At 39.7% G+C, this 12,158-nt stretch overlaps 1 protein-coding gene across 3 annotated transcripts in view; it reads left to right on the top strand.

Annotated features, from left to right (window-relative positions):
- ulk4 (unc-51 like kinase 4) overlaps positions 1–12,158 on the top strand; it is a 115,049-nt gene that overhangs the window by 76,586 nt on the left and 26,305 nt on the right. For all 3 annotated transcript variants that reach the window (XM_055013626.1, XM_055013625.1, XM_055013624.1), the window contains 2 exons: positions 602–796; positions 8,277–8,365. In XM_055013626.1, coding sequence (XP_054869601.1) covers positions 602–796; positions 8,277–8,365 — 284 coding nt within the window. The remainder of the gene's footprint in view (positions 1–601; positions 797–8,276; positions 8,366–12,158) is intronic.

The following is a 12,158-nucleotide window of genomic DNA, read 5'->3' as shown; positions in this document are numbered from 1 at the left end:
GGACTTAAATGTAAATTATAATTTAAAAATCTCACACTGATTTTTAACAAACAACACGAAATAGCAATTCAGTTGCTGTTATTGTAAACATGCAATATGTAGTAATTCTTTAAGCTAAGAGTTGTCTTCTAAACTTGAGGACCTGAGCTGACATCCTGGACTTCTGTCATCTTCTCTAAGCTGGAATGTAATTTCAAATTAGATCATCACATCGACCTTTAAGTTGAAGAGTTACCTTCTTACAAAGTGAAAAAAATCATACTCAGATCAATATTTGTGTGACCACCTGCCTTTTAAACAGCAGCAATTCTCCAGGTTCACCTGGGCATGGTTTTTATGGTGCATGACAGGTAGGTTGTTCCAAGAAACCGCCACAGTTTTGTAGACTTTCTGATTGTCTCGGTGTCTTCTGTTAATGATGCAGTTGATTAATTTTTTAAGACACAGTACACATAATAAAAAGCAAATTTCAGTCAAGTACACGTTGATGAGGAAAATGCAGTCTGTTTATTTATTTTAGCCCACAATAACCTCATATAAATACAATCATTGTACTTCATTATTCAAACTGTGCCTGCATTCATTGATTATCTGCTTGCAGCTGTCTACTGAAAACCAGGAGTTGTGGGAGGAGTGTCTTCAGTGTCTCTCCCTTTTGGTCCAGCTATATGGAGGAGAAGGTCATGACTGCCTGTCGCCTTCCTGCTTACAAAGCTTCTCACACATGCTGCGAACACACCTGCGATATGAAACTCCCCGAATACAACGCACAGCTCTCAGGATCATCAAACGACTGGTGAGTATGGTACGCTCATAAGCATCCACACATAGAGACTTTGACATAAATGTCTACATTACTTATGGACATATTATGATGTTTAAATTTGCGTAGAATCACAGACTTGTGTTTTTGTTTTAGGGTTACTGCAGCAAGAAAATATAGGAATAATAAGAAACATAAACGCACACACACACAGCCAGTCCTGCTGTGCTGCTGTACTGAAAGCAAAGTGTAGTTTTACCAGCAGCAGACTGACAAGACAGAGAGGGCGAAAAAAATGTATCCGCCTGTCACTCTCTGTTCAAGTGTCTGTCCAATTTTGTTTGATAGTAAAAATGATTTGTAGTACAGGCCAAAGTAAACCTGTAAGAGAGTAGACTGCAGTAAAACAGGTTGAAATTTAGTGAGACTTCTGCTCCCCAAATGTAATACTAGACTGACAGACACACACAGCAGTAAAATGTTGTGAGTCCTGTAACAATTCAGTAGTTCAGCTTGTGGTTAAAATGAGGCATGTTGCAATTTGACTGGGAATCTAATTAGCTGACCTACTAATTCAGTTTAATTGAAATGTCCATTAGAATATTACTTACCAATAATGTATTGATCAGCAGCATGTGCGACTAAACCACTTGTGAAGCAGTAAAACACATACGTGCTACACATTCTACAGTCTGGCCTTCCCAGGAAATAAATTCATATCTGATGGTTTTGTGGTCCAAGATTTACACCTGCTGCCAAGACTCACCGGCAATGCAGGAAGTGGAACACTGTTTATTTGTTCATGGGAATAAGCAGAGGTGTAGCATTTTATTTTGACACCAAAGGCCAAGGTCTGCAACCTTTCTCAGGCCAACAATAAAAGTGTACTTTCTAAACCACAATGTCAGCCTTTCTCTATACTGATCTTTTTACTAGTCATTGGATTTAATCCAAGTCTTAACCTTTGCAGAAATTCCCCATATTAATTTGACCTACTAGTTTAACGAAACAGGTAGGTTTGGTGAAGGCAGTCCAAGGAAAATACATCCTAAGAAGTCAACATGAAGTTTGAAAAATTGGCTGATTTTTCTGCAGACCCCTATGAATTATGTAAAATGCATTCCTAATGTTTTGGCTTGGCCGCAGGGTCATGAAATAGTTTCTGCACATGGGACACAAGGTCAGCTGTCACCCTGAGATCATATGATCTGACTGAAGGCTGTGCCTGGAAGCTACCTTGTACTTGTGTGTGTGTGAGAGAGAGAAAGTGTGTTTGCATGTATGTGTCTACTTTTGATTCCTCTCACTAATTAGTTCTAACCACCTGAACCACCCACACACAAACTCTCTCTGTCGCTGACAAGCTCACAGACTCACCTCTTTCTGTCTGTCTGTCTGCCGTAACAAATTTGTCCCCTTGTGCAAAATCCCTCATTACGCCCTCTGCTACCAGATACAGTAACATCTATGTGTGTGTCCTCACCACCCTGAGCGACACACACAGACAGCAGCAGTGTGTCTCAGCTTTTTCTTCATAGCTCATGGATGAGTCACTACGCAGCGTCCCAGTGCTAGGAGCAGAACTAATTTATTTGCTCAGAAAAATACCCATCTGCCTTTCTGCACATTTAATCATTCTACTCATTACAACAGTTAATTTAAAAGATTTAAATGTTAAAGTTTTTCTCTTCCGCAGAGAACGTTGTGTAGTGCTGCTGCTTACTTTGTACTTTTTTCCCCCATTGGACTCCAGTAGCATTCAAAGGAAATAAAAACAAACACACACATCCATCCATATACAGCACATAGTATATACACCGATCAGCCACAACGTTACAGCCACTGGACACAACTGATCTGTTACGTGGATCAGGCTTGTTCCATCCCATAGCGGCTCAACTGGTTTCTGAAATGGTGAGTTTGGTTTCTGGGTCAACGTCTTGGGCTCTATGTCATGTTCCTCGAGCACAGTAGCCATTTAGGGTCCTGCTTGGTGTGCAACAATATTTAGGTTGATGGTATGTGTTAAATTAACATCCACATGAATACAAGGAGCGAAGGAATGCTAGAAGAACATTGCATTGTAAAATGATGTTCGGTCCGTGTTGAATCTTTCTCCTTTTAATTGTAGATGATCAATGTGTATGCAAATGCTGGGCCTGTTTACGTGTCTTCTTGCTTTGCTACTTGCAGTTTTCTCAAAATCATCAGCCAACCGTTCATCCAAACTACCTCAAACTTGACACTGACTGTGAAGGATTATCAAAACATAACGTTAAAGCTCAAATTAGCTGACGCCTCATTGGGGATAACCATTAGTGTTGAGAGAAGAGCGTTAACCAGAACCCTCTCTGTACTTGACTGGAACCAACAATAATTTTTAAACCAGTAATTAGTTGATAAGTTGATTAATGTAACACCTAATTCATCAACATATAACAAAACCATTTATTTATCCCAAATAAATGTCCAAAAGTTAATATTTGATAATTAATGTAATTATTGTTTCCAAATTTTCATGCCTCTACAGTGTCATGACATTACTAATGATAATAATAAATCCTATTTGCCAGATGCCTGTTTATAAAAATAGGGGACCACAAATTCAAAAAGACAGTGTGTCATAGCAACCTTTTCCTGAAATGAAGAATCAGTATTTATACTGAAGAACTTGACCTAAAACCTAAAATGGTTACGACATGGACTCACTTAATCACTGGAGTGATATGTACTGGATAATCACTGGAAAATGTATTTTTGCATCTTCTGTATGTTTCTTGAAAAGTGCTCATCCAAACAATTTTAAACTTAAAACAGCACTTCCTCGAGTCCTCAGCAATACATTTACTAGGTTGGAAGCTTATCTGATGAGCATTTGTCAAGAAAAATGAAGAACACACAAACACACGTAAAAAACACACTCACACACAAACATTTTTACTGAAAATGCCATGTCCCAAATTATTCATACAGTACATTATTCATATTCACATTCATGAATTTGGCACAGTTGTTTGAGAAAATGCAGTCCTTAAATTGTTCCAAATAACCCTAGTAAATTCTGCCATGTTTTGGGTCATTTGATCAATCCATCCATTCCAATACACCATGTAGTTCTCCTGTCAGTTATTTGTCATGGCTAGAAATATAGAGTTTAAGGATCACCTCTGCTTTCACATTGTGGCTTATGAAGAATGACAAGGCATATCCTAGTGTTTTCCTGTGTCACTGGCCACAGTGCAAATCATAATGAAGGTACAAATACAAGACGTTCCACACCGAAAATCCACAATCGTGTAGTATGACACCAAAAGGGACTGTTGCAGTAGAATGGTAGTGTGACAGGCCAAGACCATCCTGATGAATCAAAACAATTTTGATACCAACACCTCCAGTGAACACTGCACAAGGCTGGTCTCCATGGACGATAAAGGAGGATCCCACTTCACCAAGAGATGCATATAAAGGCTCAGCCAGCCTTGACAAAAGCTCACCTGGACAAAGAAGGAGGCTTCTGGTCTTTAATTCTGTGGTCGGATGGCATAAAAGTGATGTTGTTTGGACAGAGATGTGGATTTTGTTCAATCAAAGAAAGGGGAAGCATTCAATCCCCAAGAATACCACTGCCATGGTCAAGCATGGTGGTGAGAATGTTTTGCTTTGAGGCTGTTTTTCAGCCATTTGGTCTCACAACCTTGTCAAAGCAAAATGGCAACAGGAGAACAGAAAGCTACATTAAGATTCTGGAGGAAAACATCAGGCAGTCTGCAGGAAAATTTAGCCTGGAGCAGCAGTGGACCTTCCAACAAGACAATGATCTGAAGCATGCAGCCAAAGTGGTCAAGGAATGTTTACCAAAGAAGTACAATATCAACGCTTTGGAGCAGTCACACCTGAATCTCATCAAGAATCTGTAGAGGGAACTAAAGACCAGAATGAGAACAAGGACGCCTTCCAATGTTAAAAACCTGGAGATTGTCACAAAAAATGAGTCATCCATAAATCAAGTGGAGATGAGCAAAAAGCTGCTGTGGTGACAAATACAGTCTTTGCTATATTTTGCTATATCTTTGCTATATATATATATATATATATATATATATATATATATATATATATATATATATATATATATATACATATATATATATATATATATATATATATATATATATATATATGGAATGAATAACTTTGGACATGGCGTTTTTAGCAAAAAAAAGAAAGAAAAGAAACATGCATCTCCAATACAATATCCTGCCATCTTTTGTCATTTCCAGAAATGTTTTTGTCAATTTTTTTTTAAGATCACTATACATTTTTGAAAAATTTACCATCAGTATGAATAATTTGGGCTGTCTATTCATCCATCTACATCTCACTGTATATAAAATCTACTGCAACAGACATTTGTTAGAAATACAATGACTCACACACTCTCTCTCAAACACACACCTACACACACAGACAAGTGCCTGTCCTTCAAAAAAAGCTTTTTAATTATCTTTCATTGATTTCAGGGCTCTGTTAATCTCAATCAAAGATCCCGCTAATAGCTTGGAAACTGCAGGGGAGGGGAGAGGCAGAATAAATCAAGTCTGAATTACTAAAATTTTCAACTTGTCTTTCTTTCAGTTACAACTTTGAGAGACTTATAGAGGAATGCTAATTAAATGAAAAGAGATTCATAATAACTTGTTAGAAGAAGAGGCATGTATTATTTCTTTTAAAGCAGTTTGATTTCTTAGTTTTTAAACTTGTTAGCTTGCCTCTGGCAACACAGAATTTATTGTGGTCATTGGCTGGTAATATGTATGCACGATTCATGTCTCTCTGAAGCCCATTGCACACAGAAAACCCTCTCAAACTGTCATGTTTAATTGTCCATCAGAAATAATGGCCATCGATCTGTCGTATTTCCTGTACACTGGTTGGATGTGTGAGCTAATTCAGGATGTAGTTGTCTGTGTTGTCATTCCCTTTAGACTGCTTGTTCACCTCACACTTGTGTCCAGAAGCTTCCTTCTCTTTCATCTCCGGAGGCCAGAGGACTCTCTCAGCACAAAGTCCAAAATGTCAGAGCATATTATGTCCAATTATTGTAACCTCATACGTGCTTGTGCCAGAAACATGACCATTTATTTATCCTTCACTTCCAGCATGCTTTGCTAAATACTCCATTCAATCTGTATAAAGGTAGATGACTTTATCACATCTGACAGCTTGAAAAATATCAAATATATGTATTTATGACCAGTGACAATTATGCCAAAGGTTTCATAAGACAGAATTTAAAACTATTTAGTACTCTTGTTTCTTCCTCTTATTTGAATCAAAGTTCACTGCTGATGTCAGAAATATTTTTGAAGCCAAAAAAACATGAGAATCAACCTAAAATGGTGCTCCAACAATTAAAACTGGTTAATACCTCTGCAAGAACCAGAAATCACTTATTATTGGAATTATCCATAAAATAATAATCATTCCTCTATAGTCTCGCTCATTCTTTCTCTCTCACACACATTGACATATGTTGTTTTATTCTTGCATCATCTATATGATGTTCAGGAAAATGTCAGACACGTTTGGTTTGAACTCGATGTCTTTAATGACGGAACCTGTGTTGTGTTTCAGAGAGGCAACATGGGTGTCTGTCTTCTGCTGTCTGTCTGTCTATCTGCCTCTCATGTATCTTTGAATCAAGTATTATTGGGTGGAGGGTGGAGAGCAGGGATGGAGAAAGGATGATGAGTAGGTTTGTGTTGTGTTTGCTTGGTTGTCACACATAAATGTCCCCGAAACCTGATGGGGACAGGAGAAATGTGTGTGTTTGTGAGAAAATAAGTGAGTGAGAGGAGCGTCTTTGTCTCCTCCTAACCCTGTTTCTTAGCAACAACCATGCTGTGTCACCACAGAGACAGAGGTGATGATGTCACTGGAGATCAGAGGAAGCACGTTCAACAAACACACGGACACGCGCATGCACACACACACACAAGAATATCTACTAACACACGCAAAGCATAGAGACAGTCTCAAACACATTTTTACAATTTATTGCAAGACATTCATTGTGTCACAAATTTCCACTGTAACTCAAACATTAACTTACTTATCTGTTTAAACACTGTAATTTCGTAGTAGCAGGAACCATCCTAAACACACACACACAAACACACACACACAGCAGCCTGTGCACCAGGTGTTCCTGGGTGGGTGCAGAGTCTAGACAGAGGAGACATGTAAGGACAGGAACGAAGCCGAGTGATGACAAAGAGAGGAGACAAATGATGTGGGCAGGGAATGCAGTGAAGGAGCTGAAGGTCTAATCTGGAATAGCAAACATGTTCAGCAGCAGAGTCAGATAAATTCACGGAGCAACTAAATTCTAACTTCTCTATAAATAAGGAAAATAAAAGTACTAATGTGAGAAGACAATAATGAAACACAGGAAGGGTGTATTTGTGCATCTATGTGGCAAATTAGCCCTTTCATCAGGTTCCTTTGAAATGACAAGTGTGATGACGCCCTGCAGTTACTCTCGGTAACTTCCAACGTGATCCTCTGGTGATAAAAAGAGACCAGTGGCTGTTATGTGTCTGCAAAATGATTTTCAGAGTGGGACGGCTTTTTGTGTCATTATTCTTCATCTGAATCTATTTCAGGTTTTAACATGTTTGGCTGAATTTTTCCACAATTGCAACTTGTGCCGGTGTTCTGAAAATACAGTGAGCTGGAAGGAATGGATGGAGAGAAAGAGGCATGGACTTCATAGATCTGTACATTCTGAAGGAGCCAATAGTGTAGAGTTACATCTACGTTATTTTAAGGCATGAAGGGATTATTTAAATTTTAAAAAAAAGCTTTGATAGATGGAGAAGAGTTTTTTTTGTAGTTTATCGCAGTGAAAGTTTATGAAGTCCAATAACTTACAGAAGAGGATGGAATAAAATCAAGCATGCATGCAGTGAATCATGACCAGTATTTCTTTATTGGGACCACATCGACACACAGCACTACCAGACGTTCGTATTACCATGTATCAGCGATGACAATGGAGCTGGGAAACGTGAGATCATGCAGAGTCATGTGTAAAACCGAAGTGTAGGTTTTTCCCCTCAGAGACAGTTGTGGGTGTTTTTTATTGACCTTTGACACGGAGACAAACTATCTCACAGTTTCAGAGTGACCTCCAGCTGGCTTTAGCAAACTCTAGGGTTAAAGTTCACTTTTGCTCAGCTTTGACGATGTGAATTTACACTTTTGGCCAGCAGAAACAGTTTTTGGAAATGGAGGTCATTATTCCAACAGAGTGCCTTCTCCCTGTTTTGGCAGACTGTGCAGTGATGCTCTCATACACTGTTCAGGATTTATTTATTACCTGTGGCAGACCTATGTCATCATATCCTTCGTCCAGTATGGTCTGACAATGAACTGCCATTCAGCTGGAAACTACTGTGAGCATATATTCAGTCTTTCTCACTTTTTTCTTCTTCTGTCCTTCTTATTTCAGGTGCAGACTACAGACAGATGCGATTGGTCAGAATGCCCTGAAGGAGCAGCACTAATGAAGCTACTGCAGGATATGACCACGTCCAACAGGTGCGCTGTTTGTGTTTGTCATATACAGTATCAGTTTCTTACCCCTTCCGTTATGTTGATACAACAGCTAGTTCACATAGTCATTATTTATCATTACCTGCTGCTAGAAATGAGTCACAGTAGCAGCAGTCCGAGCTCAGTTTCCCATCCGTCCTGAACCACCTCATCTTCCAATGCAAAGGAGCAACAGTTCTCCTCTAAGCACCTTCCTGAAGTCTGAGCTCCTCACTCTGTCCCTGAGTGTGAATCAATAGATACTACAGAGGACACATGAAGGTCAGCAGTTATTCTTCCTTGAATTAGAAGCCCTGCCTCCTCTTCCACTGGATCCAACTCAGCCTCAGTTAATGATCAGCTGACAGCTCAAATCCTTTCTGTACCTGAGTGTCCAAGACATGAGTTATGGTAAAATAATAAAAAAAAAAACATATATGTCTTTTTCGAAACTCTTTTCGTTGACCTTGATGCATCATGAGCCTCTTGTCAGATGTGTGGATCATTTGTTTTCATGAACAGCTCGATGGTTCGAGCATTCAGCTTTGTCATCTTTCCTTTTGCAAAGGATGGTCCAGTGAGCAGTAAATGGTCTTAGGTACGAATGGAGGTATTTCCTCAGCACACGATAGATTACGATTCAACCAGCTTTTATCATGGCTGCCATTTAGATATTTCTGGATCATTTCACTCAGTACAAGTGGGGGCGGCTGTGGCTCAGGTGGTAGAGTGGGTCGTCCAATGATCGAAGGGTGGGCAGTTCGGATCCCACTCTGTCCTTGTCATGTGCTGTTGTGTCCTTGGGCAAGACACTTTACCCACCTTGCCTCCAGTGCAGCTGTGTGTGAATGTTGGTGGTGGTCAGAGGGGCCGTAGGCGCAGATTGGCAGCCACGCTTCCGTCAGTCTGCCCCAGGGCAGCTGTGGCTACAAATGTGGTTTACCACCATCAGAGTGAGAATGTGTGAGTGAAGTGAATAATGGATTCATTGTAAAGCACTTTGAGTGCCTTAAAAAGCGCTATATAGTATACTAATCCATGATTATTACAAACCTCACTAAGCAAATAAGATGTTTTAAAACATGAAATCTGAAGATACAACCACAAAGTCAATCTTAGGTCAAGGCTGCTCTGGTAACAAGTACACTTATGAACCACATTATGTTTGATCAACCAACCATCATGTTGTGTTGAAGTCCACCATCAGAACCATACAGTCCCCAGGAGGACAACAGCGGGTTCTCCAACAAGGCTGAATACTGTGAACTGCTGATGCTCAATGCTTGGCTTCTGAGTATCTCCACACCCACTGGTGTCTGGTAATATTTAACATGGGGTGAAAACTAATCCTCTTAAAATTAAGCCAAGATACAGCCACCTGCACTAATGTAGATTAGTCAGACTGAAAGTGCTAAGAAAACTAAAGGTGTATCAAGAACAGTTCATGATTGGGTGGCTCAGGACATTGCGACAGAGAATCTGAGCGTCCCTGTTACCATAGAAACTCCCTGTCATTCCTGCTTGTGTGTGCATGGAACAAGAGAAGAGCATCACTGTGCTGCTGCCGCTGGCCGAGATTACTCTGAGCCACATGTAAGAGAATTAATGTAATATAACAGATTTGTGGATATTTCTCATATTCCTCCTGATTGGTCTGAATAAGTCGCTGCTGTTCTGGGTGTCTGTCCGCATGCTGCCATTGTCCTCTTTTCGTGCGTGGACATTATCAGTTATTAATTTGTTTTTCCCTTTGTGAGAAAATGGATGTGTGGTGTGAGAGCGTGTGAACAGTGTCTTCACTTGAGTCTCACGGTCAGTTTGAGACAGTTTCAGCCACATTGCAGTAAAAAAGACAACTCGGAGGGTTTCATTATACTTCATGACACCATGGACACGTTGTTGTTGTATTTTACTTTCTAGTCCACTTGGACGACATCAAATGTTCCATACGTGTGTAATCGGCATATACTCATTCCAAGCATGCACATTGCTTTTGAGCATATGCACTGCTGCCCTTGAATCGTAGTCGCCATGCAGATTTTTTGAGCAGTACACATGGAGGCATCTTCGCAGTCTCTCATGGACTTGAGGAGATGACGACTTTTTGACACACAGACCCTCACTTACTCACGGATGCAGAAAGTGTAACCACTGATTGATTCCTCCACAAATGTCCCGTCACTGCGATTGAGCATGCCATGGCAAAACATCAATTATGGGTTTCACTGAACCAAATCAATGGTAAATCCAAAAATATTTGATTTTAAGTACTTGTTTGTGATTTGTTGACAATAGTAAAATGATCATTGACATAGGCGGCCTTAAATATAATCATCTGATTACGAGAACTGTATGACGATTATATTTAAAAACACAACAGACAAGGTAGGAAAAAACATTTTTGGTCTTTTAATTAAATAGTGGAAATGTGTTTACTCCTTTCCAACATCAAGAACCACCCATAGATACAGCAGCTGATTAGAGATTATGCTGTAGTATTTTGTTACTTTTATCATTCCTGAGGTGTGATGACCACAGTGTGTTAGGACAACACAGGATTTCTGGAGAAATTAGACCTTCCTACTGTGTGTGGCTCCCTCAGTGTGCAAATCAAAGCTCAGTCAAAGTTAGTCAGCGACTTCTTCAGTTAACTCTTATGATTTTGAATTATAAAGGTGTGGATGATGGAGAATCACCTGACACAGTGTCTCCCCGTACCAAGGTCAAATCATGCCTCCTTCATCTGCAAGTGTACATGTTATATAAATTCCATCCTCCACCCAAGCCTGCAAGGCTTCATAAAAGGTCTGTGCAGAACGTCCACATTTTAGCTTGTTTTGAACTCTGGCTCTAGCAGACTGGTCCCTGCAGATCTACCAGGCTTGTGCTCTGCAAAATTATTGTATGTCTGATATATTTTGGAACCAAGCCACTGAGAGACTTAGAATAAGTAAGGTTTTTATTTAAATGATATGTTTAACAAGGAACCAGTGCAAAGACTCTGTCTAGGACTATCTGTTGTTGATAAATTTGGGCTCAAATACAGAGAATCATTCTTGATCTCAACTCCTTTAAGGCCTAAATTATGTTCTTTGAGTGAAGGATGTTGTAGAATTTCTCTGTTTGGTGTTCTGTGATTACAGCTTATTTCTACTTGCCCAGAATCAGTGACCACAAGCACACAGACAACATATGTGCTAGGAAAACACAAAAACTAATGGTGCTTAAAACAAGTGTTTGATTTGTGAAAAGACTGTTCAAGGTGATTCTCTATCATACACATGTTTATTACACAATTACCCATTAGGGTCTGCTCCACAAAGAACTGTTTGAGTCTGTCCTATTAAGGCCCTAATTTCCCATTTAAGCTTTAAAATCATAGCTTTGAGGATGCTAACAACAAATCTTTCTCAATTTAGCCACCAGCTCTTTCTCTCATTTACAGTTCTTCGCCGTGTCTGAACATGTCTGTGGATCATACTTGGAGGTCTCTTGACATCTGATATCAGTGGCAGGAAACACGATCTACCTGTTTCCTAAAGTACAAAGTAACAGTTCCCTTCTAAGAGCTTTGGGGAATTCCAAGGCTAGGCGTTATTTTTCCTCAATTAGCATGCATAAAATATTAGAAATAGTTACGAAAAGATTTAAGTTACAATAGAAATCTGAAATGCATGTGTGTGTGTGTGTGTGTGTGTGTGTGTGTGTGTGTGTGTGTGTGTGTGTGTGTGTGTGTGTGTGTGTGTGTGTGTGTGTGTGTGTGTGTGTGTTTCCTTGTGCACACCTGCATCTCTGCATC

The sequence above is a fragment of the Amphiprion ocellaris genome, chromosome 9 (genome assembly GCF_022539595.1).
Source record: "Amphiprion ocellaris isolate individual 3 ecotype Okinawa chromosome 9, ASM2253959v1, whole genome shotgun sequence".
Lineage (NCBI taxonomy): Eukaryota > Metazoa > Chordata > Actinopteri > Pomacentridae > Amphiprion > Amphiprion ocellaris.
This window is presented reverse-complemented; position numbering and strand designations above follow the sequence as displayed.